The sequence below is a fragment of the Sapajus apella genome, unplaced genomic scaffold (genome assembly GCF_009761245.1).
Source record: "Sapajus apella isolate SASKATOON/1434 unplaced genomic scaffold, GSC_monkey_1.0 scaffold12, whole genome shotgun sequence".
Classification (NCBI taxonomy): Eukaryota; Metazoa; Chordata; class Mammalia; order Primates; family Cebidae; genus Sapajus; species Sapajus apella.
The window spans coordinates 23,489,780-23,516,720 of record NW_022436952.1 but is presented as its reverse complement, the minus strand read 5'-3'; the positions used below and the strand labels follow the sequence as shown (position 1 = coordinate 23,516,720).

At 44.1% G+C, this 26,941-nt stretch overlaps 1 protein-coding gene across 1 annotated transcript in view; it reads left to right on the top strand.

The window, feature by feature from the left end:
- USP43 (ubiquitin specific peptidase 43) overlaps positions 1 to 26,941 on the top strand; it is an 86,909-nt gene that overhangs the window by 38,352 nt on the left and 21,616 nt on the right. The window contains exons 7-12 of the mRNA XM_032279377.1: positions 509 to 644; positions 4,450 to 4,561; positions 10,437 to 10,540; positions 18,955 to 19,032; positions 19,883 to 20,009; positions 20,116 to 20,630. Of these exons, the coding sequence (XP_032135268.1) occupies positions 509 to 644; positions 4,450 to 4,561; positions 10,437 to 10,540; positions 18,955 to 19,032; positions 19,883 to 20,009; positions 20,116 to 20,630 (1,072 nt within the window). The remainder of the gene's footprint in view (positions 1 to 508; positions 645 to 4,449; positions 4,562 to 10,436; positions 10,541 to 18,954; positions 19,033 to 19,882; positions 20,010 to 20,115; positions 20,631 to 26,941) is intronic.

The window sequence follows — 26,941 nt, the reverse complement described above, 5'->3', positions numbered from 1 at the left end:
GTTTGGGAGGCCAAGACGGAAGGATCACTTGAGGTCAGGAGTTCAAGACCAGCCTGGTCAACATGATGAAACCCCATCTCTACTAAAAATACAAAAAGATTAGCTGGGCACGGTGGTGCACATCCACACTCCCAGCTACTTGAGAGGCTGTGACAGGAGAATCACTTGAACCTGGAAGGCAGAATTTTCAGTGAGCTGAGATGGTGCCACTACACTCCAGCCTGAGGGACAGAGCAAGACTCGTCTCAAACAAACAAACAAACAAACAAAAAACTATTGCATGAACACAATTGCAAATTCACTACTGTAGTTTTAATGTCTGTATGCCAGGTGTCAGATGGCACAAGTGCCAGGAGCCTTAGTATCTCCTCCCCTAAAGCTTTCTAGTGGCCTCCTGTTGATGGTTAACAGATGCTCAAAGAGAAAGAGGGACTAGAGAAGCTAAGGCTCTGACCCAGCAAAGCAGCTCCTTTAAGAATATGAACAAATGTCATTCTCTCTCCTCCAGCTCATCCACTGGGTCTGTCACTCTCCCCACGCTTGGCAGCCCGTGAGGGTCAGCGATTCTGCCTCTCCCTCCACAGTGAGAGCAAGGTGCTAATCCTCTTCTGTAACTTGGTGGGGTCAGGGCAGCAGGCTAGCAGGTATGTTTCACTTTATTCTTTTTTCATGTGGTGTCTGGGATTTGTAGACTTGTACATGGGAGCCTGTCTAGAGTAAAATTAAATATTTATTCCCAAGGTTAATAAACAAGGAGCCAGGAGTAGGGTACTTTCTGATTAAGAGGATTAGAAATATCTGCCTTAAGCATTTGGCTAATGTCATCATTCCTAACCATCAAATATCAGAGGCCTTTCTATTAATTGGCCCTCACCACTATTATTTTATATTGTAAAACCTAGGCAGTACAGTGCTGAAAGAAACTGGCTATCAGAAAAGAGGTGATAGTTTGTTAGTCTGTCCAGAAAACCAAGAACTGGAAAGTGATTGGGAGTAAGGAAAGGATTCAGAATATTGATGGGTTATATAGCAAGTATACAAAAACAGAGAGCTTTCTTATATAGCGCAAATAAAGCGTCTAAAAGCCAGAATTACATTAAGATATATTTAGATAAATAAAATGTTTCTAAAATGTATCTTAAATAATAAACTGGTAAAAACAAAAAGAGAGTTATTCTAATAACAATTAAAATATTATTAATTCACTTAGCTTTTAAAAATCAATTAGCCCAGCCTTATTGAATAATTCATTAACTCTCCAGTAATATGAAATACATCATTTTTATCATATAATAAATACTTATAGATAGTTAGCCTGTTCAACTGATTTAATTGTATATTCTTCTGCCTTTTTACAATATTTTAATAACTTCAGAATTATGGTATATTTCACATTACTACAGAGTGAATGAATTATTCAAAAGTAAGGCTGGGCTAATTGATTTCTTTGTTTCTTTTTATTTTAAATAGTCAACTTTTTACTCCTGCTGTGAATTCACAGGTATAAATTTCAGGTTGACTAGAGATGTAACTGTAGAAAAGGAAGCCATAAAATAACTTAAAGACAGCTGAGGCAGGCAGATCACAAAATCGGGAGTTCCAGACCATCCTGGCTAACATGGCGAAATTCTGTCTTTATTAAAAATATGAAAAATTAGCTGGGAGTGGTGGTGCGTGCCTGTAGTCCCAGCTACCTGGGAGGCTGAGGCAGGAGAATTGCTTGAACCCGTGAGGTGGAGGTTGCAGTGAGCTGAGATTGCACCACTGCCCTTGAGCCTGGGCGACAAAGTGAGATTGTTCAAAGAACAAAAACGAAAAAAAAAAGTTAAAGATGACATGGAAGAATATTTATGTCCTTGGGTAGGGGCCAGTTTGACAGCAAAGGCAGGAGTCTGTGAAGGCAAAGGCTGATGTTTTAAATATATTTAAGAATTTAAACTAAAAGCAAATTTGAAAGGCAAAGGGCAAATCAGGAAAGATATTTATGTCATGTGAGAGGCGAAGGATTTATGTCCATCCTATAAATCCCAGCTCTCTCAAATTGAGGCGATAAATACCCTTGGTGAAATGAACCACAGAGATTAACATTAGTTCACAGAAGAAATTCAAGTATAGGCTAAAATATTCAGCATCGGCCAGGTGTGGTGGCTCATAACTGTAATCCCAGCACTTTGGGAGGCCAAGGCAGGTGGATCACCTGAGATTGGGGGTTTGAGACCAGCCTGACCAACATGAAGAAACCTGTCTCTACTAAATATATAAAATTAGCCAGGCGTGGTGGCACATGCCTATAATCCCAGGTCCTCAGGAGGCTGAGGCAGGAGAATCACTTGAACCAGGAGGTGGAGGTTGCGATGAGCCCAGATTGCACCAATGTACTCCAGCCTGGTAAACAAAAGTGAAAGTCCATCTCAAAAAAAAAAAAAAAAAAAGCAACATCATTTGTAGTAGAAGAAATACTGGTTACAACAGCAAGATACTATGCTTAACCTTTTAGATTATTAAATAATTTTTAGAAATTGATAATACTCATTCTGGGCCAGAGTCCAGAGAATCAGGTAAATTGGTATGGCTTTTGTGGACAGTATGGGAAGAAAGAGCTTTAGTCTTGCCTTTCTACTTCTGGAATTTTACCCTAAGGGAATAATTGTGTACCCACAGGTATGTCCAAGGTTACATGTAGTTCCTGCGATAAGCAAGAATTGTTTAAATGAAAACTTGGAATGGCTCATGGTACAGGATGAATTAAGTGAACGGATCTGTCCATACAACAATGGACGCACAGTGCCCTTGCCTGTCCAGACAGATTGCCTCATACTCGTGCTCTGCTTTGGCCAATTTCATTCAACAGTTTCACATTCTTACCTCATTGGGTCTTCACACAGGCTGCAGTGAGGTCAGGAAGCAGCAAGTGGCTAGTGATTTGTCCAGGAGTACCCACAGCAGAGTTAGGGCCCCCAGGCACAGGCTCACCCAGCATTCTGTACCCCATGAGCTCACTGCTGTGTGCTTACTAGGTTGGGACATGGAAACCATCCCCAGTGATAAGAATATTTCTGATACCCCAAACCAACAATTGGGTCGTCTGGATTTATGTCTCTGCCTTGCCTTCCTCTGGCTCCAAGTTTCTCTTGCTCTACTCCGTGCTGTGGGGAAGAGACTTTGCCAGCTAGCTGGTCATTTAGAGTAATCTGTTTACATGGCAGTATCTATCTGGCTTTGTGTCACTGGGCCTCTGTTTACATTGCAGTGTTTCTATTCATTATGAGGCTCTCTGATTGGCAATTTTGTATTGTGTTTGGCTTTAAAAATATTTACATTGCTTTTAATTGACACATAATTGTACATATTTATGGGGTACAGAGTGATATTTTGATACATGTATATAGTGTGTAATGATCAAATCAGGGTAATTGGAATAACTATGACCTTAGACATTTATCATTTCTTTGTGTTGGGAAGATTCAAAATCCTACCTTCTAGCTATTGAAAACATACAATAAATGATTGTTAACAATAGTCACCCTTTACTGCTATGGAACATTAGAACTTATTCCTCCTATCTAGCTATAATTTTTAATTCATTACCTTACCTTAGACCCTCTCCAGCCCCTCCCAGCCTCTAGTAGAATGACTATTCTATTCTACTTCTTTGACATTAACTATTTTAGATTCCACATGAGAGAGAACATGTAGTATTTATCTTCCTGTGCCTGACTTATTTCACTTAACATAATGTCCTCTAGCCTCATCCATCTTGCTGCAAACAACAGGATTTTATTCTTTTTATGGGCGCATACTATTCCACTGTATATATAGACTACATTTTCTTTTTCATTTCTTTCCCATTCATCCACTGATGCACACTTAGGTTGATTTGGAATCTTGGCTATTGTGAATACCCCTGCAATTTACACAGGAGTGCAGAGATCTCTTTCACATAATGGTCTTTCCTTTGGATAAACACCTAGTAGTGGGATGACTGGGTCATATGGTAGTTCTAGCTTTAGTTTTTTAAAGAACCACCGTGCTGTTCTCCATGGTGTCTCCATTTCCACCAACAGTGTACAAGAGTTCTCTTTTCTCTACATGCTCACCAGCATTTGTTTTTTCTTATCTTTTTGATAATAGCCATCTTAACTAAGGTATGATGATATCTTATTGGGGTTTTGACTTGCATTTCCCTGATAATTAGTATTGTTGAGTATTTTTTCATATGCCTGTTGGCTACGTATGTCTTTCTGAGAAATGTCGGTTCAGATCCTTTGCCCATTTTTAAATGGGATTGTTTGTTTTGTTTTGTTTTTTTGCTGTTGGGTTTTTGGCTTTGGTTCTTAACTCGTCACCTCTCCTATTGTGAGAAAGCCAGAGGTAGAACAACCACTCGTGACTGGTGGATGTTGGTGGTTTTTCCTTTGCTGGGATAACCTGATTTCCTTGGATTTTCAGGTTTGGGCCACCCTTCCTGATAAGGGAAGACAGAGCTATTTCCTGGGCCCAGCTCCAGCAGTCTATCCTCAGCAAGGTCCGCCATCTTATGAAGAGTGAGGCCCCTGTACAGGTCAGTGTGGGGTGTGTGTGTGTGTGTGTGTGTGTGTGAGTGTGCATACATGTGTGTGTGTGTGTTGGGAGGGATAGAATCTAGGGTAGCTCAGGAGAGGAGAATTTGCTGTTAATAAGTACTCATACTGCTTTATAAAATGACTTAAATTTATGTGCAAGGAAGTGACCATTTTCTAGTCTGTAGAGTTTTACTTTTGTGCCATTCCAAAATAACTTTCATGGACAGAGCTTTTTTTTTATTAAATCTTTCAAAACACCATTGGGATAAAAAATAGCATGTACATTTAAAAAAATTTTTTTTCACATTTTCCACCACTCCCTAAGCATTTACGTTATTATTCCCAATTTTGTATACTTATGGCTTACCATAGTTTTTCCTAGACGATAGCATATTGTAATAAATTGTAACTATATGTTTAAATTAACAATTTCAAGGGACTTGAGATAGAATTTCTGTGGAAAATTAAAATGAACAATTATGTCCAAATATGAAAATCTGGATGTTAAACTAATTTTGTCCAGTTTTTTAAAAACTAAGATAACTCAAAGGAAAGTAACATCTGCCTTATTTATTTATTTATTCTCACATTGATAGTTTCCAAACAAAAACAAAATTTTTAAAAACTATTGATTTTATTTTTAGATCATATAATATCAGAAACTATTCTGATGGTTGCTTGGCACAAAAGATGTTGAAATGTTTAGGGACAGGTCAGTAGCATCAGATTCCTGTTTTCCCCTAACTATTCTCATAGTAAAAGCTTTTTATTTGGGGCACACACAGACCTTACCTCAGAGATAATTCCTCATAATTCATGTTCCTTCCTGCTCATCGAAAACCATAGGTTTGATTTATACCAAATAACATTTTGTTAAAAACCTTCAATACATTTGTACCAACTTTTATCTCTAAAGGATTTTGTTCAACGTACTGTAGAGCAGATCTGCCAAAGTGCCCAAATTAGAAACTCCTCTACAAGTAGGTCAGCACATCCAGTGATAGCTTTTGCCTCCTGCCAAATCTTGAGTTACTAATTATTGCAATGGATGAAACCACCTTCCTGTGAGCATTTAACTCAGCTGTCCTTACTCTCACCTGCTCACACACCTGTACTTTTGCCTCCACACCTTTGCAGTCATTTCAACTTTATTTTATTTTTGAGATAGGGTCTCACTCCAACACCCAAGCTGGAGTGCAGTGGTATGGTCATGGCTCACTGCATCTTTAACCTCCCAGGCTCAAGCGATCCTCCCGTCTCTGCCTCCTGAGTAGCTAGGGCTACAGGTGTGTGCCACTGCACCCAGCTAATATTTTTATTTTTTATTTTTTTTGAGACAGAGTCTCAGTCTGTCGCCCAGACTGGAGTGTAATAGAGCGATCTTGGCTCACTGCAACCTCTGCCTCCTGGGTTCAAGCAATTCTCTGCCTCAGCCTCCTGAGTAGCTGGGATTACAGGCGCCACCTTGCCCAGCTAATTTTTGAATTTTTAGTAGAGATAGGGTTTCACAATCTTGGCCAGGCTGTTCTTGAACTTCTGACCTTGTGATCCCCCCGCCTCGGCCTCTTAAAAGTGCTAAGATTATAGGCATGAGCCGCTGCGCCCAGTCAATTTTTAAATATTTTTGCTAGAGATGGAGTTTCACCATTTTGCCCAGGGTAGTCTTAAACTCCTGGGCTCAGGTGATCCATCTGTCTCAGCCTCCCAACGGGTTGGGATTACAGGTGTGAACCACTGTGCCCAGCCCAATTTCAGTTTTAGAAATGGATCAAGCAATCAATGGAGCCAGCAAAAATCCTAACAGAGGCAACCTTTGACTCAGCCACAGATGCTTTCCTACAGATTCATGGGTAAATGTATGGTCACACTTGATTTTCTGTAGGAGTAATGTGTTCTAGATGGTTGTGAGGCTTCCAGGCTGGCCCATCCATTTAACCCATAATTCCTTCAATACTATATTAAATACTGATGCAAATATAGTAATTTGAAGAGAATATATTCAGGATTCTCAATATTGAACTGAAGAGATTAAACCTATGTGTATTGAAGGTTTGAACATGAACCTTCCTAGCCAAGTATAGAGAACAGGAAAGTTTCTTACAAAAATGACCAATTTACTGGATAGGATTAATTCGCATGTATTATGAAAAAAGAGCTATCATTGCTTTTTTTTTTTTTTTTTTTTTTTTTTTTAAAGAGATAGAGTCTTACTCTGTTGGCCAGGCTGGAATGTGGTGGTGAGATCATAGTTCACTGCAGCCTTGAACTCCTGGCTCAAGTGATCCTCCCACCTTATTCTTCCAAGTAGCTGGGACTACAGGCACCTGCTATCATGCCTGATTAATTATTTTAATTTTTTTGCAGAGATGGGGTCTCACTGTGTTGCCCAGGTTGGTATCAAACTCCTGGCCTCATGCGGTCCTCCCACATTGGCCTCCCAAAGTGCTGGGATTACAGGCATGAGCCACCATGCCTGGCCACCCAAACATTTTTATGGTATTTTGTAAACGGAAGTGTGTGAGGCCGGCACTGTTTCTTTGCATGCCGGCAGTAGGCTGCTCTGTGCAGATGTTGGTGCTGTGATGATGCTATCCAAACAGCAAGGCTCCATTAGGAGTGGAAGAAAGAGAGTTTCCTCCCCCAGATTTAAGTTAACATTCTCCTCAGGGAGAACACCCTTCCATGGCCAACCCTCAGTCAAACCCCTGAAGTCAGCTTGCTTCCAGCCATTGATTTCCTCTTTGTTGAAGCCATAGATGAGCTACAATGTGGTGAGAGTTTGGCTAGACATACAAGCTCCTTGTCCTTCACACTCAAGACCCCCTGCAGTCCAGTTCCAGTTTACCCACGAGCCTTGTGGCCTAGGCTCCCCGCACACATCAGCTCCGATGGCTGAAGGAGTCAGCTCACAGCTCTGCGTCTGTTTCGCATCATTCCATCCTTCCATGTGTTGTTCCTCTTTTCTGGAATTATGATGCTTTTCTCTTGTTTTCCTTTCATAATCTAACCTATATTTCCTCCCTGGTTTTTAAGAAAACAAGTCTGCCTTTTACCTTGTCAGAGTTTGGAAGAAGATTTTATTTTATTTCTGGTTGTCAAGATCATCAGTGACCAATTTAAGAACCATATTTCTTTTGAATGAAGACCCCATTGATTTTTAAAAAAAAATTGTTGGTAAAATATATATACATTTATTTTAACCACCCGTAAGTGAATATTAATCACATTTACAGTGTTGTGTCACCAACACTATTATGTATACTCCCAATTTTTTCATCATCAACAAAATCTTTATACCTATTAAAAAACAAAAACTTTGGCTGGGCGCTGTGGCTCACGCCTCTACTCCCAGCACTTTGGGAGGCCAAGGTGGGCGGATCACCTAAGGTCAGGTATTCAAGACCAGCCTGGCCAACACGGTGAAACCCTCTCTCTACTAAAAATACAAAAATTAGCCAAGTGTGGTGGTGTGTGCATGTAATCCCAGCTACTCTGGAGGCTGAGGTAGGAGAATTGCTTGAACCTGGGAGGTGGAGGTTATAGTGAGCTGAGATCACACCACTGCACTCCAGCCTGGGTGACAGAGCAAGACTCTGTCTCAAAACAAACAAACAAATAAACCTTTATACCTATTAGAAAACAATTCCTCAATAAAAGCTTTATACTTATTAAACAATTCCCCATATTTTCCTCTCCCTAGCTCCTTACAACCACCATTCTACTTTCTATCTGTATGAAGTTTCCTGTTTTAGATACTCAAATAACTAAAATTATATGATATCTATCTTTGTACATCTGACTTCACTAAATGTTATGCTTTTAAGGGTCATCCGTGTTGTAGCATATCTTGGAATTTTCTTTTTTTGCTTTTTTTTTTTTTTTTTGAGACGGAGTTTCACTCATGTTACCCAGGCTGGAGTGCAATGGCGCGATCTCGGCTCACCGCAACCTCCGCCTCCTGGGTTCAGGCAATTCTCCTGCCTCAGCCTCCTGAGTAGCTGGGATTACAGGCACGCACCACCATGCCTGGCTAATTTGTTTTTTGTATTTTTAGTAGAGACGGGGTTTCACCATGTTGACCAGGATGGTCTTGATCTCTTGACCTCATGATCCACCCCCCTCGGCCTCCCAAAGTGCTGGGATTACAGGCTTGAGCCACCGCGCCCGGCCTCTTTTTTTGTTTTTTAATTTTTTCTTTTTTTGAGACTGTGTTTCACTCTTGTTACCCAGGCTGGAGTGCAATGGCATGAACTTGGCTCACTGCAGCTTCCATCTCCCCAGTTCCAGTGATTCCCCTGCCACAGCCTCCTGAGTAGCTGGGATTACAGGCACTCGTCACCATACCTGGCTAATTTTTTTGTAGTTTTAGTAGAGACCAAGTTTCTCCATGTTGGTCAGACTGTTCTGAAACTCCTGAATCCACCTGCCTCAGCCTCCCAAAGTGCTGGGATTACAGATGTGGGCCGCCACACCAGGCTGCCTTCATTTTTAAGGCTAAATAATATTCTATTGTGTATATATCCCACATTTTGTTTATCCATTGTTGGTGGACACTTGGGTTGTTTCTTTCTTTTGACTTGTTTTGAATCATGCTGCCATGAACATTGGTGTATAAATATCTGTTCAAGCCCCTCCTTTTGACTCTTAGATATACACCTAAGAGTAGAATTAAAGGTTTTGTGGTAGTCTACATTTAACCTTTTGAGAAACTGCTGAACTGTTTTCTACAGCAACTGTACCATTTTACATTCTCACCAGCAATGCATAAGGGTTCCAGTTTCTCCATATGCTTGCCAATGCTTGTTATTTTCTGTTTAAAAAAAAAAATTGCAAATTTTAATTATAGGCTGGGCACAGTGGCTCATGCCTGTAATCCCAGGACTTTTGGAGGCCGAGGTGGGAGGGTCACCTGAGGTCAGGTGTTGGAGAGCAGCCTGGCCAGCATGGTGAAACCCCATCTCTATTAAAAATACAAAAATTAGCTGGGCGTGGTGGCAGGTGCCTGTAATCTCAGCTACTTGGGAGGCTGAGGCAGAAGAATCACTTGAACTTGGGAGGCAGAGTTTGCAGTGAGCCGAAATTGTGCCATTGCACTCCAGCCTGGGTGACAGAGTGAGACTTCATCTAAAAAAAATATAGGTTTAATTATAACCATCCCAGTGGGTGTAAAGTGGTACCTCATCATGGTCTTGATTTGCATTTCTCTAATGACTAATGATGTTGCTGATCTTTTCATGGGCTTCTTGGCCATCTGTCCATCTTTTGAGAAGTATCTACTCAAATGTTTGCTCATTTTTTAATTGAGTTGTTAATTCCATTGAGCGTTTAAGAAGCATCTTCCATTAAACATATTATTGTAAGCCTCATTTCAATTTCAGAAAAGCTACAAAATAAAAACACGTATCTTAAAATAGTAACTAAGGTGCTATGTCTTTGTATAGCTTATTTAAAAATGTATAAATATTTACTTTGTAAAAAATACATGAATTGGCTTTTAAAAAATTGCCTCATTTTGGGGATGATAATCATCTTAATAAAGTAGGTTAAGTTGCATATTAAAAATTAATTAACATGATTGACTTATGTTCCATTAAATGTACCAGTATCTCCTCCAGTTAAACATTTGTTATTTAAATATACTGTGTTCGTTTTTGGGGGGAAGGTTTAATTAGATCATTACCTTAAAAGGTATAGTGTGCATCTTTGAAAATAATGAAGTTTTCAGCTCTTAATTTTGAATTCCAATTATTAAGGGAATAATCAAAATACACTCTGGAAAATAATGTTTACATTTTTAAATGTATGTGCCACTTTAGAGTCTAATTTAAATCAATAGAGGGACTACATAATGAGCCATTGTTTTTGTCTTGGCAGAACCTGGGGTCTCTGTTCTCCATCCGTGTTGTGGGGCTTTCTGTGGCCTGCAGCTATTTGTCCCCAAAGGACAGTCGGCCCCTCTGTCACTGGGCAATTGACAGGTAAGGGGAAGGTCCAGGTTCAGTGAGATAATGAACCCTTTCTTATGCCACTAGAGTTTTTTGAGGGTTATACCAATGAGATTGCTCACAGTATTTGTTATTCTTGATCACTTACCTCTCCAATACCAGCTGCTGCATTAGATCATTGGGCATATGCTGTGCTTTGGACCCTTATGTCTAGAGAGGCACCATTATGTCCACTTCAAAGATAGGGGGACACCAGTGTTCTCGAAGATTAGTTAACTTGATCACACTTAAACAACTAGTTAATAGGCAAGCCCAAATTTGAACCCAGATTGATATAACTAAAACCCAAATTTGTTCAATTAGGTCATGCTCCTGAATTCAACAAGAATATCTCCCTAGGGTACCTGAAGATTCTATAGCTGATTCATTGGTCCTGAACTGTAAGAGATTGTGGACTGTGGCTTAAGGTTAAAGCCAGTGTGGCCGTGTCTCTGGTGGCTACCTTGAAAGCCTTCTGGTGCATGTGGCCTTGCAAAACAACATCTGTGGGGCAGTTCTGCTCTATAAATGAATTGTCTGGCACTTCTCTTCATTTTCCCACAGACCCAAGGTTCTCAGTAAGGTCCACTCATTTCCTGACTTGGTCAGCCAAATTCTACCTGACCGCGATGGGCCTCTACACTTTTTTTTTTTTAATTTCATTGCATTTTAGGTTTTGGGGTACATGTGAAGAACATGTAAGATTGTTGCATAGGTACACACGTGGCAGTATGATTTGCTGCCTTCCTCCCCATCACCTACATCTGGCATCTCTCCCCTTGCTATCTCTCCCCAACTCCCCACCCCCCACTGACCCTCCCCTATTTCCCTCCAACAGACCCAAGTGTGTAGTGCTCCCCTCCCTGTGTCCCTGTGTTCTCATTGTTCAACACCCGCCTATGAGTGAAAACATGTGGTGTTTGATCTTCTGCTCTCGTGTCAGTTTGCTGAGAATGATGCTTTCCAGGTTCATCCATGTCCCTGCAAAGGACACAAACTCATCTTTTTTGATGGCTGCATAATATACGCCAGTTAGAATGGTGATCATTAAAAAATCTAGAGACAACAGATGCTGGAGAGGATGTGGAGAAATAGGAACACTTTTACACTGTTGGTGGGAGTGTAAATTAGTTCAACCATTGTGGAAGACAGTGTGGCGATTCCTCAAGGACCTAGAAATAGAAATTCCATTTGACCCAGCAATCCCATTACTGGGTATATATCCAAAGGGTTATAAATCGTTCTATTATAAGGACACGTGCACACGAATGTTCAGGGCCTCTACACTTCTAAAGAGACCAGGAACCAGGGTAGCGGATACGCCAAAAGAGTCTGTGACCTATACCCCATCCACATTCTCTTTGGCTGGTAGATGCTTTTGCTTTACAGAGTTAGGGAGGCAGGAGAAGGGTCATCAAGGGCCTGCTTGGGTCTCTTAGGGAGACGGAGCTCCAGGAAGAGGAACCCCGTTCCCATACTCAGTCTTGGAGATAAGAACTGTGCCACCCAAAGTCGTTCTGTAGACTGCCAGCCTATGAGCTGATCGTCACCGGCCCATGAAAAGAACTTGAGGGGAAGCATTTATGAATGATGAAGCAATAAGACAGAGCAAGGTATCATATGACAGACATGACAATTTCTTTTAAAAATGGAACTTATATCTTGTATGTCTTTCCTCGCCCCGCATTACTTTATTATTTATTTATTTATTGTTGAGGCGGAGTCTCACTTTGTCTCCTAGGCTGGAGTGTAGTGGCGCAATCTCTGCTCATTGCAGCTTCCACCTCCTAGGTTCAAGCGAGTCTCCTGCCTTCCTTCGTCTCCCAAGTGGCTGGGATTATAGGTTCGTGCCACCACACCCAGCTAATTTTTGTATTTTTGGTAGAGACAGGGTTTAACCATGTTGGCCAGGCTGGTCTCAAACTCCTGACCTCAAGTGATCCACCTGCCTCTGCCTCCCAAAGTGGTGGGATTACAGGTGTGAGCCACCGCACCCGGCCTATTATTTCTTTTTATTAAAGTATTGTTCTAGTTCAAGACCAACCTGGCCAAGATGGTGAAACCCTGTCTCTACTAAGAATACAAAAATTAGCCAGGCGTGGTGGCATGCACTTGTAATCCCAGCTACTAGGGAGGCTGATGCAGAGAATTGATTGAACGGGGGTGAGGGTTGGGGGGTGGGGGAGGGGCGGAGTTTGCAATGAGCCAAGATTGCGCCACTGCACTCCAGCCTGGGAAACCAGAGCGAAACTCTGTCTCAAAAACACTGTCTCAAAAAAAACACAAAAAGCCAAACAAAAAAGAAATGATTGATCTGCAGTGGTTTGGAAACAAATCAACAAACTGGTCTTTTACCATAGGTAATTTGAGAAGCACTAGAATTGAGTAGAGTTGTACAGCAAGCTGACCATCCTAAAGGATGTCCTGTCAAGGTCACACTCCTCCTGGCCCACACCTTCCATTCACTGGACATCTCACTGCAGTTTGGCCCTTGTTCACTCCACTCCCATCCCCACCCACAATCTCAGTCACTTTTCTTTTTTTTTTTTTTTTTTTTCTTTGAGACTGAGTTTCGCTCTTGTTACCCAGGCTGGAGTGCAATGGCACGATCTCGGCTCACCGCAACCTCTGCCCCCTGGGTTCAGACAATTCTCCTGCCTCAGCCTCCTGAGTAGCTGGGATTACAGGCATGTGCCACCATGCCCAGCTAATTTTTTTGTATTTTTAGTAGAGACGGGGTTTCACCATGTTGACCAGGATGGTCTCGATCTCTTGACCTCGTGATCCACCTGCCTCAGCCTCCCAAAGTGCTGGGATTACAGGCTTGAGCCACTGCACCCGGCCCCCAGTCACTTTTCTTTCACAGGACTCCCCATTTAGCCCTTGGCCTGTCTATTCCATGCCTATCTCAACATCTTGTTCTCCTAGGAATTTTTTTCCTTTTTTTTTCTTTTTTTTAGATAAAATCCGCAGAACATAAAAATTACATTTTTTTTTTTTTTTTTTTTTTTTTACGCAGTCTTGCTCCGTTGCCAGGCTGGAGTGCAGTAATGCAATCTCAGCTCACCGCAACCTCCACCTCCCAGGTTCAAGTGATATTCCTGCCTCAGACTCCCAAGTAGCTGGGACTACAGACACGTGCCACCATGCCCAGCTAATTTTTTGTATTTTTAGTAGATACGGGGTTTCACCGAGTTAGCTAGGATGGTCTCAATCTCCTAACCTCAGATGATCCACCCACCCCGGCCTCCCAAAGTACTGGGATTACAGGCATGAGCCACTGCACCAGGCGAAAGTTATATTTTAACCACTTTAAAGTGTACAGTTTGATGGAATTGTTACATTCACCTCCTTATACATCCATTGCGGCTATCCATCTCCAGAACTCTTTCATCTTGCAAAATGGAAACTGTTTCCATCACACAACATCCCTCCCATTCCTCTTCCTCAGTCTCTGGAAACCACCACCCTACTGCCTGTCACTATAAATTTACTAATGTAGATACCTCAGGTAACAGGAATCACAGTGTTTATCCTTTTGTGTTTGGCTTATTTGACTAAGCACCATGTTTTCAAGGTTCACCCATGTTTTAGCACGAATTAGAATTTCCTTCCTTTTAAAAGCTGAGTAATATTCTATTGTATGTATATACCACCTAGAAATATATCTTCTAGAATTTTTCTTGCCTGCTTGAAATATTCCTCTCCCTCTCTGGGATGCTTAAATATTACTGGGCTTCAGCATTCCACTCCTGGCCCACTGGGTTCCATCCCTGGGTGATCTTACTCTTGGTTCTGTCTACCACCTTTAGGACAAAAGATCTATATCTCCGCCCAGATTTTTCTCTGGATTGCAGACCTGCCTGTCCTAATGAAATGCCTCACAGATGCTGGTAACTAAACACTTGCCAGTCTGAACTCTTGCTTAAAGCTTCCACTTCCCATCTTTGTGTCTAAATGGCGACACCACCATGTACTCAGGAACTCAAACTAGGAACCTGGCATCACCCCTAATCCCTCCTTCCTGCCTTCTCCTTCCATTCAACCCATTCATTATCAGGTCTTGTCATTTCCCTATCCTGGCACTTCCTCAGCTCTCACCATTCCTCTCCACATTGACACCATTGTTTAGGCCCTGACCACGTCTTTTTTTCGTTCTTTCTTTTTTTTTTTTTTTTTTTTGAGAGGGGGTCTCATTCTGTCGCTCAGGCTGGAGTGCAATGGCTCAGTCTTGGCTCACTGCAAACTCCACCTCCTGGGTTCAAGCGATTCTCCTGCCTCACCCTTCTGAAGGGCTGGGATTACAGGTGCGTGCCACCACGCCCAGCTAATATTTTTGTATTTTTAGTAGCGACAGGGTTTCACTGTGTTAGACAGCTTAGTCTCGATTTCCTGACCTTGTGATCTGCCTGCCTTGGCCTCCCAAGGCGGAGCACTTTGTAATACCCACAGTGGTGATATTACAGGTGTGAGCTACCATGCCCGGCCAATCGCATCTTATCTGGATTGCTCTGGCAGCCTCCTGTTTGACTTACCTGAATCCATCCAGTCTCCTACGTGTTATAAACCACTGGATGGCCTCCCAGTGCCTATGGCATAAAGTCCACCCTTGTGAGGGTGGCCTGCAAAGCCCTGTCTCTCCCATGTGGCCTGTTCCTCACTGTGCTGGGATTTTCCAACACACACCATGCCCTCTACTGCTGAGCCCTCACCTGTGTGTCCCTTTCCCCTCCATTGGCTGACTTTTTAAAAAAGTTCATTAAATTTTTGGGCCTGACGTGGTGGCTCATGCCTGTAATCTCAGCACTTTGGGAGGCCGAAACAGTGGATCACTTGAGGCCAAAAGTTCGGGACCAGCCTGGCCAACATGGTGAAATCCCGTCTCTACTAAAAATACAAAAATTGGCCAGGCGTGGTGGCACGCGCCTGTAATTCCAGCTACTCGGGAGGCTGAGGCAGGAGAATCACTTGAACCTGGGAAGCAGAGCTTGCAGTGAGCCAAGATTGTTCCATTGCACTCCAGCCTGGGCTACAAAGCCAGACTTAGTCTCGAAAAAATAAAATGAAGATAAAAATTTCTTAACATTTTGTTTATTATTTATTTATTTTTATTGCTCTATCTTTCTTGGGTGAACGTTGTCTTCTCACTTACATACTTTATTTTTTTAAGGTTCATGGGTACAAGTGCAGGTTTTTACATGGGCATATTGTGTAATGCTGGGTTTCTATTGAATCTGTCACTGAAATAGCATAGTACTCAGTAAGTAGCTTTTCAACCCTCTCCCTCTCCTTCCCTCCCCTGTTTTGCAGTACTCAATGTCCAATTGTTCCTATCTTTTTTTTTTTTTTTTTTTTTGAGACGGAGTTTAGCTCTTGTTACCCAGCCTGGAGTGCAATGGCACGATCTCGGCTCACCGCAACCTCCGCCTCCTGGGTTCAGGCAATTCTCCTGCCTCAACCTCCTGAGTAGCTGGGATCACAGGCACGCGCCACCATGCCCAGCTAATGTTTTTTGTATTTTTTTTAGTAGAGACGGGGTTTCACCATGTTGACCAGGATGGTCTTGATCTCTTGACCTCGTGATCCACCCGCCTCGGCCTCCCAAAGTGTTGGGATTACAGGCTTGAGCCACCGCGCCTGGCCCAATTGTTCCTATCTTTATGTCCATGTGTACCGTGGTTTTAGCTCCCACTTGTGAGAACATGTGGTACTTGATTTTCTGTTTCTGCATTTATTCACTGAGGATAATGGCCTCCATCTTCATTCATGTTTCTGCAAAAAACATAATTTTGGCTGGGCACGGTGGCTCACGCCTGTAATCTCAGCACTTTGGGAGGCCGAGGCAGGCGGATCATGAGGTCAGGAGTTCAAGACCAGCCTGGCCAATATGGTGAAACCCCATCTCTATAAAAAAACAAACAAACACAAGCAATGATTTCTTTTTCTTTTCTTTTTTTTTTTTTCTGTGTGGTGTTCTATGTCTCATATGTACCACATTTTCTTTATCCAATCCACCATTGATGGATACTCAGTTTGATGCCATGGCCTTACTATTATGACTAGTGCTGTGATAAATGTGTGAGTGCAGGTGTCTTTTTGACACAATGATTTATTTTCCTTTGGGTAGATACCCAGGAGTGGAATTGTTGAGTTGAATAGTAGTTCTATTTTTAATTCTTTGAGAAATCACCATACTTTTTTCCAAAGGAGTTTAACTAATTTACATTCCCATCATTAGTGTCTAAGCATTCTCTTTTCTCTGCATCCTCGCCAATATCTGTTATTTTTTTGACCTTTTAATAATAGCCATCTGACTGATGTGAGATGGTATTTCGTTGTGGCTTTCATTTGCATTTCCCTAAGGATGAGTGATGTTGAGCACTTTTTAATGTGTTTCTTGGCCACTTTTAATATGTTCTTTGCCCACTTGTTAATAGCGTTATTTGTTTTTGTTGACTTAAGTTCCCTATATATTCTGGATATTAGTCTTTTGTCAGATGCATAGTTTGTAAAAATTGTCTCCCATTCTGTAGGCTGCCTGTTTATTCTGTTGATAGCTTCTTTTGCTGTGCAGACATCTTTAGTTTAATTAAGTTCCATTTTTCAATGTTCGTTTATGTTGCATTTGCTTTTGAGGTCTTAGTCATTCCTCTGGCCAAGTCCTGCCCATCTGTCCTCCAGAGAACTCTGGGGTGTGTGTCCTCTGAGTCCCCAGACGCCTGGGTGCATTAGAATGATCTCTCTGTGTGCCCCTCCCATTAGCCTATCAGTCCCTCAGGGTGGAGACTGTTAGTTATGTACATTTCTTGGGATAGCTTCACTGCATAAACATCGAATAAAGCCCTCTTTCTGTTTGTATCAGAATTGTGGTCAGGGGAGACAATCTCACCCTCTAGTGACAATCTGATTTCCATGTAAAGATGGAAGGTGGGCTACAGCCCACCTCTTTCTTTCTGTGACCTGAGGAGTTTAGTACAATAAACTTGGAGCATGAAGCTACCGGTTTTCCTTTTCTACTCCCATGTTTAAATTCCAGTTGAAAACTAGACTGTGGATTGAGGCAGAAATAGACGAAAATTTTAGGTTTATTGGTAAGACTGATTTAAGGATGCAGCTTAGATGTGAGTCCAATTTGGACTTTCAAATGTGTTCTCCAGGAATTAAATGATGCACCTGCTGACCCCGCCAAGGCAGATCCCGCCCAGTGAAAGGTCTTCCTCATTGTAGAAATGGAGAACTTGGCAGACCGAAAGAAAGAAGCTTAGGTCTAAGGGTCCCCAGTTTGTCTCCTCAGAATGGAATATTCGTCGCATACTTTCAGTCTTCCACCTGCAAGGCAGCACTGCTTCCAGGAAACGCATGGCATGGAATGGGGAGAATGGCAGGTGGCTAGCTTGAAAGACATAAGTAGGACTGATGACAGCAGGTAGATCCCATCTTCTTCTATAATCCAACCAACCGGATGAGGCGCTTCTCCTCCTTTGGGAGGAGTAAGGATGAGGAGGCAGCAACATCCTCACAGCATGGTTCTCTCTGTCTACAGGAAAATGAGGGGGCAATCAGTGTTTGTCCCAATCCATCAAGGCTCACCAGGCTGGGAGAACTTCTGCCAGACACGCAGGAAGGTGCCACAACTCCAGCTCAGGCCTGTCCATGCTCAGTCACAGGACTTTGTGCCTTCTATGGGCTCAAATCCTGGTATCAAATCATCTTAGTGATAGTTTGGGACTCATCTGACACTGCTCCTTTTCTTGCAACACATTTGAAACACCCCTTTGGGTGTGGATGTTGCTGTCACTTGTGTATGTTCCTATTGATTTCAGGATAAAACGTCATGTCCTCCACTTTGCTCTCTTCCCATCTCTTCTGTTTTGAGGCTGACTCATCTTGTCTGAAATGGGCTGGGCCCAAGTAGTTGGAAAGAGCTACAGGTTGACAGGCACCGGGATTTTCTATGCACTGGAGGGTTTGGAAGGAGAAGACTTCTTAGGTTGTGGAGGTGGGCTTAACGGTGCTCCTCCTGCATTGCTTTGGGGGTAAAGTTAGTTCTCTTTGGGCTTCATCAGTATTGAATATTAGTAGGATGGTCAAGTGGAAATGCCCTATAGACATTGAGAAGGTAGCCAGGCTGCAGTGGAACAGCTGATCTATTTCCTCAAAGTAGCCCCAAATCTACAGAGCTCACAAGCTCTCATGGGAGTGAGGGGAGGGCACTATGACGTAGGTCTGAGATGGAGCCTCCTGTACACTTAGCAGCCCCCAAGGAGAGCTGACCTTGGCTTACAGGCAGTTTTGGGTATTTCTGTTTGGAACATCAGTCCCCGGGTTGCGGGGAGACGGCAGAGCCCTGAAGAGCTGTGGGAAGGAGGCCCTGCATTTTCTGATGGGTTCCCTTATTCTCTTCTCAGGGCTTTGCATCTCAGGAGGCCAGGAGGCCCTCCACATGTCAAGCTGGCGGTGGAGTGGGATGGCTCTGTCAAGGAGCGGTGAGTTCAGGGGAGTTTGCCTCCTGCAGAGCTGAGACAGGGCCTGTCTGTGCCCACATTTCCCTGGGTGCAGGGTCCCCCAGCATGGCTGCAGGCAGGGCGCTCACATCCTTGAGCCAGTGGACTCTGTTCCTCTGAGATACCTGAGTGAGAATTTTCTGTATGTAAATAACAGTGGTGGGGATGGAGTGGCGGTGGCAGTGGTGGGTCATGTCAGGAGTCATAACCGCAGTCACAGCAGAGTTACCCGCCCACTCACTCTGTGCCAGTCACTGCTCTGAACACTTCATGTGTATATATGAGATTTATTTAATCTTCATCACACCCTATGTGTGGGTGGTCTGAGGTGGGTACTCCTGTAATCCATATTTCTCAGAGGTGGAAACTGAGGCACAGAGAGGTTAAGCCATTGCTTGAGAGCACACAGCCCATTTGTTGGCAGAGCTGGGATTTGAACGTAGACCCTCTGGCTAGAGTCCGTGCTCCTCATCACCTTGGCAGTCTCTGTAACGCAGAGGGCATCAGCCTTACTTTAGGAAAGGACACTGTTCACTCCGGCAAGTATTTATTGATCAACTACTAGGTACAGGCCCCTGTGCTAGGATGAGGAAAACAAAGATGAATAAGCCAAGGACCTAGTCCCTGTAGGAGCTGGCGGGGGAGAGAGAATTCCAGTAAAATATAGTGCTCACTCAGAAGGATGCCTGCAGCTCCCCAGGAACCCATAGGCAGGGCACGGTAGCATCACCTGGCCAATACCTTCTGGCGGGTTTGCTGTGAGTAGAGACATAGACGGAACCCGCCTTGGAGCGGGAAAGTCCTGAACGCTGTGGGTGTCCTCTCCGTGCAGCCTGTTCGGGAACCTCCAGGAGGAGCGGGCGCAGGATGCCGACAGCGTGTGGCAGCAGCAGCAGGCACACCGGCAGCACAGCTGTACCTTGGATGAATGTTTTCAGTTCTACACCAAGGAGGAGCAGGTCCCGTCCTGGGGGTCCACGCCCCGGCCGGGAAGGGGGCTGGCTGCCTTTGGTGGGTTGGCCATGTGCCACGGGGGTCTCACAGTCTGGGTGGCTTCCTTTCCAGCTGGCCCAGGACGATGCCTGGAAGTGTCCCCACTGCCAAGTCCTGCAGCAGGGGATGGTGAAGCTGAGTTTGTGGACGCTGCCTGACATCCTCATCATCCACCTGAAAAGGTTCTGCCAGGTCGGCGAGAGAAGAAACAAGCTCTCCACGCTGGTGAAGTTTCCGCTCTCTGGACTCAACATGGCTCCCCACGTGGCCCAGAGAAGCACCAGCCCCGAGGCAGGGCTGGGCCCCTGGCCTTCCTGGAAGCAGCCGGGCTGCCTGCCCACCAGTTACCCACTGGACTTCCTGTACGACCTGTATGCCGTCTGCAACCACCACGGCAACCTGCAAGGTGGGCATTACACAGGTGAGCCTTGCCTTGCCTCTCTGCACATGCAGCTGTGGCCACAGCCTCGAGATGTCCCCAGAATAGGTGCTGCTGGGATGCTGAGCTCCCTGGGGCACTTAATGAGACCTGCCCCCCACCTACCACATACCAGGGCATGTGCAGGAGCAGAGGGGATCTTGCCCCAGCGATAGAGTTGAGGTTGAGGGCACACAGCTCGTGCATTGGCAGAACTGGGATTTGAACTCAGACCCTCTGGCTGGAGTCCATGCTCCTCATCACCATACTTGGCTACCTCTGTAATACTGAGGGCATCAGCCTTACTTTAAGAAAGGACATTGTTCAGTGTGGCCAGTATTTATTGATCGGCTACGAGGTGCCAGCCCTGTGTGGGGCTGGATGTTGGAATATACAAAATTAGGCCTGATGCAGTAGCTCATGCCTATAATCTCAGCACTTTGGGAGGCTGAGGTAGAAGAATAACTTGCAGTCAGGAGTTCGAGACCAGCCTAGGCAAAAAAATGAGACCCCATCTTTACAAAAAATGAAAGAATGAGCTAGACATTGTGGCTTATACCTGTGGTTTTAGCTACTCAGGAAGCTGAGATGGCAGGATCTCTTGAGCCCAGGAGGCTGAGGCTGTGGTGAACCATGATTGAACCACTGTTCTCAAGCCTGGACAACAGAGTGAGACCCTGTCCCCAAAACAAATAAACCAACAAACAGAGGTTAGTTACTGCCCAAATTTTCAACCATATTAAATATGGGAGGGTCATTACTGGAACTGGGAGAATGACATTCTTTCTCATCTGCGATTCAATTTGAGGAATCTTACTTATCAGATTTGGCACCCTTTTATTCTATGGGGTACTTTTCATGTTTATTCCTCTGGGGAACTTCAGAGCAGCAGATGAAGGGAAGGGCAGAAACAAACGGCCAGACGATTCTCTCAATTGCTCATAATCATCCCTTTGGGTGCATTCAGAGAGTGTTGTGACTGATCATTTTTCTCAATGATGTCATCATTTGCTTCTCTCTCACCAGGACATCTCAGTGACAGCGGGAGACCTATTGGTAGCTGCAGCAATTGAGTGTTTCCACCATGCAGATAGTGTGGGGGCCCTTCTGGGTGAGCCTTAGGAGTCTAAGGGGTTTAGGGCATCATGTCTGCCATCAGAGGATGGAGGGAACAGACCTCCCTGGAGAAAGATAAATGAGGATGCAGTAACAGGCTAGGGACCACCTGAGTGGAGAGAGATGCTTTGGATGGTGGAGTTATGCTGGGCCAGCCTGGGCTGGTCACAGCGAGGGTTATGGGGGCCATCAAAGCCGCCCACGGTGGTGGCCTCATGCTGCTGTGTGGTGCCAGCCTATTTTTCCACAGCTGCCCTGCTCCAGATGAGGGCTTGCCCCTTTTGTAACTATTGGGACCATTTTGTCTAGCCACTTCCCCTGTCTCACTTCTCTGGGCCAAAAATAGCTCAGCAGGAATCCCTTGACACCCGTATATATCTTGGGAGGCATCTGTGTTACTCAGATTTTTTATTTTTTATGGCTGAATGAGTCCCTGTATACACATGAATGGTGAAAATAAGGACAGCTGGAACCTGGGTCTTGTCATTTCCTGGGCTGAACGTGCTGCCTCCCCATCTATAAACTCACAGGGTGGCCCCAACATAAATTAAGGGCAGTGATGTAAAATCCCAGCGGGGAGTCAGAAGTAGTGCAGGAGTGAGAAGTGTTGGTGTTTGCATGCAGTGTGAACCCTGCCTTATCAAAAGAAAGATCCAGACCCCTCCTGGGGTGAGCATTAAGGAGTAGAACGCCCAATTTGGGGGTGGTGATTTGGCAGCAGAAGGGACACAGCTCCTGGGAGGTTCCCCTTCCAGAGATCTCCTGGGTCCCTGTTTGCACACACACTGTGCCACCGCCTGCCAGGAAAGATCCTGCTTAATACTAAAATCCAAGGCAGAGGAGTCCAAGGGGAAGAGAGGGCTGGCAAGGGGGAGGCAGGGCACTGTCTACAGCCAGCACATCCCTGGGTAAAACCTGGTCCATTTGCTCTCATTTGTATCAACATACACCATCTTTCCCTCCCTCAAGACAGTCTGCACTGCCCGTTCAATGACACAGCCAGGGCTTCAAACCTGGGCACTCTGGCTACTGGGCCAGTAGCTTCTGCCCTGCCAAGATGAGTGACTCGTGATATGAACAAGTCCCCAAGCCATGTAGGGTGTTGTAGATGAGGGTCAACTCCCTCATTAGGTGAAGCACACCCTCAGTGGCTTCCTAGGAAAGGGTGATGGGAGCTTGACCTGTGGAGTGCTTACATGTCAGAAAGTGTCTTTATTCCCACACCTGATTGACAGCCTGGTGGGACACAAAGTTCTTGATTGAAAATTGACAATGTTGGTGGGGTGCAGTGGCTCATGCCTATAATCCCAGCACTTTGGGAGACTAAGACAGGCAGATCATGAGGTAAGGAGATCGAGACCATCGTGACCAACATGGTGAAACCCCATCTCTACTAAAAATAGAAATACAAAAATTAGCTGGGTGTGGTGGCGTGTGCCTGTAGTCCCAGCTACTGAGGAGGCTCTGGCAGGAGAATATCTTGAACCTGGGAGGTAGAGGTTACCTGAGCATCAGAACAAAACTCTGTCTCAAAAAATTAAAGAAATAAAATCAACAATGTTATTCCATGTAGAATGGGTCTGGAGTGGGGTTTTGCTGTTGAGAATGGGTCGGGCCAGTTTATTTCTATTCCTTTGTCTAGATATATTTTTCTCTCTGGAAGCTTTCAGGTTCTTTATCACAGGTGCTCTGGGATTTCATGGAGTGTTTTTACCTGTGGGTCTTTTTCATTGCTTATGTTGAGCATTCAGGGGACCTGTGTGTCTGCAGACATGTGATCATCAGGTCTGCAAAATATCTTTATGTTTTTTTTTTTTTTTTTGAGACGGAGTTACCCAGGCTAGAGTGCAGTAGTGTGATCTCAGCTCACTGTAATCTCTGCTTCCCGGGTTCAAGTGATTCTCCTGCCTCAGCCTCCCAAGTAGCTGGGATTACAGGCGCCTGCTACCACACCAGGCTAATTTTTGTATTTTCAGTAGAGACAGGGTTTCACCATGTTGGCCAGGCTGGTCTCAAATTCCTGACCTCAAGTGATCCTCCCACCTCAGCCTCCCAAAGTTCTGGGATTACAGGTGTGAACCACCGTGCCCAGCCTCTTCGTGTTCATTTTTCAATTAAGTTTTTGGATGGAAGTGGGGGTCAAACCATTTTATTAAGGGGAATGGGGTGGCAAAGCAGCAGTGATAGCGGTGAGACCTGACATCCCCAGCGGGCGGGGAACCCCCAGGGTCTGCAGATGCAGAAGGCTAAATTTAATTTTTGGATAGATCATACATTCCTGTGATGTTTAAAAAAGTACACACTGAACAGCCTTGCCCCTACCCACTTTTCCTGTCCATTCACTCCAATCCCCTTATTAGCTTTCTGTGGATCCCTCCACAGCCTCTGTGTGCAGACACAGGCAGACACACATAGAGATATTCCCAAACTTCACCCCCTCTGCTCCCTTTCAAACACCAAGGTAAATACTATGTTCATAGTCCTACACCTGGCTTTTGGCACTTGCTAATCTATCTGAGAGTCTTTCTATATTGGAACATAGAAATCTACAGCATTCTTTCTTTTTTTCTTCCGTTTGCTTGGTGTTTCATGGTATGTGTGATCCACTGTTTCTTTCACCCATCCCCTATTCATGGACATTTAGGTTATTTCCAAATTTTTATTATAATTCTCCTGTGAACAAGTTTGTGCATCGTGTTATTTTGTGTATGTGAACTTTTGCCCTCCGTGGTAGGAGGAATAATGCTCTCCCACATATGTCATGATCCTAATCCTAAGAACTTGTGATGATGTGAGGTTACGTGGCCAGGGAGAGTCAAGGTGGCTAAGGTCTACTGACCTTAAGATACAGAGATGGCCCTGGATGGCCCAGGAGGTCCAAATAGAATCACAGAGCCCTTTAAGTGTGGAAGAGGGAGGTAGAATAGTCAGAGAGTGATGCCAAGTGAGAAGGACTCAACCTCAACTCCTCACTGTTGGCTTTGAAGATGGAAGGAGCCAGGACTGTGGGTGGCTTCAAGAGGTAGGAGAGGGCAAGAAAACAGATTTTCCCTGAAAGCTTCCAGGAGGAATGGAGTCCTCCTGACACTTACGTCCATGGCTATGTTGGTACCAGGCAGTCATCATGCAATGAGGGAATGAGGACACCTGACTTCCAGGAATTTTTATGACTAGAACTAACATGTGTAAGATGCTTCTCATACTGTAGGCCCCAACAATTGGTAGCTTTCAAGCTACTGCCTACTTTTACCTAATTGTTATCATACCATAGATGTATTTTATGTTTTTAGTAGATTTTTTTTTTTGCCATTTTGCATATCAAAATAAACTAAAAAGCTGTTAAATGAAATAAAATCTTAGGATGAGGCACTTGACTAAATGGCTAAAGGAGATACTGTGTTCCATCATGACCTGTGTGCCTATCCATTTACGTACGTGCATATGTATGTTTATGTGTACATACGTGGATTCCGGCTAAACAGAATTTCATGAGACGATAATTACATTTACTATATGTGATATACCTTCGTCCATTATGTTCCAGAATAAGATATTATTGAATTTTAAAAATTTTATTATTTATTTATTTATTTTTTAAGTGTAGTGATTACCAGCCCCCGGATGGGCCGTTGGCTGGCAATTTGGAAGGCATCAAACTATATAGAAATCCAGGATCCCTGGTCATTAATTTATTGCACAAATATCTGTGAAGCACCCATTCTATGCCAGACCCTGCACGAGGTGCTGGAGCTTCAATGATGAACAAGACATACGAGGCCTGCCCTTATGGGACTTCAGTCTCACTTTGGAGACAGACAATGAAAAGGTGCTTGCCATTTTAGCACTTTTCACTACCTGACATTCTGAAGGTAGTGAATGATTGACTGATTGATTGATTGTGTCTGTGGTAGACATAAGGCCTTTCTGAGAATGTCACATGCAAGCTTAGAGCTGAGGATGAGATAGATAGAACTAGCTATGTGACTAATGGGAGGAATTGCATTATGAGCAGAGCTCCTAGCATGTGCAAAGGCCCTGGGGCAGAAAGCATTTGGTGTGTTTAAGACATGATGAGAGCCTGTGTGAAGTGCAGCAGGTCAGGGGTGAGTGACGAAGGGCTGGAGAAGTGGGCAGAACCCTCGAGGCCATGGATGGGAGTTTGCATTTTTCCCAAAGGGGTGATAAATCATTTAAAGGTTTTTTTTGTTTGTTTTTTTGAGATGGGGTCTTGCTCTGTCACCAGGCTGGAATGCAGTGGTGTCATCTCGGCTCACTGCAACCTCTACCTCCCTGGTTCAAGTGATTCCCTTGCCTCAGCCTCCTGAGTATCTGGGACTGCAGGTGCACACCACCATGCCTGGCTAATTTTTTGTATTTTAGTAGAGATGGGGTTTCACCATGTTGGCCAGGATGCTATCGATTTCCTGACCTCATGATCTGCCCACCTCGGCCTCCCAAAATGCTGGGATTACAGGTGTGAGCCACCGCGCCCGGCCCATTTAAAGGTTTTATTTAAGCAGAGGAGTGAAGACATAATCTAGTGTACAAATCAAACTACTTGCTCTGTTCTACACAGAAGGGAACAAGATTGGAAGTTGGCATTCCAGTTAGGAAGAGGTTTCAGGGGCTCTAGCAAGAGACACCGTTGGCTGAGATGTTGGTGTTGACAATCAAGATATTCGAGATACATTTGGGAAGCAGCATCAGTAGATCTGGCCTTTGAACCAGGTGTGGGGTGGAAGGGAAAAGCAAGAGCAAAGATGAGCTTCTAGGTGGCTGGCTTGGATTAGCGCGGAGGTCAGCGAACTGTGGCCCAGAGCTGGATCCAATCTAGGGCCTGCTTTTGTTGTTGTTGTTATTGTTTTTATTAATAGTCTCTGGGTTAAAAATGGTTTTTACAGTTTTATAGGTGGGAGAAAGACAAGCAGAATGTGCAACAGAGAACATATGTGGCCATATGTGACCTGCAAAGCCTAAATAATCGTCATGTGGTCCCTTAGGGGAAAAGTTTGCTAACCTCCAGATTGCTGGGTTATGCTGTCATTGACTGAGATGTAGAGGGCAAGGAAAAGGATATTTTGTAGTTGTCTGAGAAGTGGGGAGAATATTTGTGAACTTTTCTTAGATGTTTGACTAGTTCTTAGGTAGGAAAAGAGGAATGCCATAATCCCAATTGTGATTCTCATTTTCACTTTTATTGTATACTTAATCAGAGATGTGCATTTTGAAGCTTCTGAGAAGAATTGGGTGAACAGACATTATTGTCTGGCTACCTAACTTGGGAGCTCCCTTTTATTACAGATTTTGCCTGAGGAAGGGCTAGAATATTCAACTTAAAATAACAGCACTCTTGGCTGGGCACAG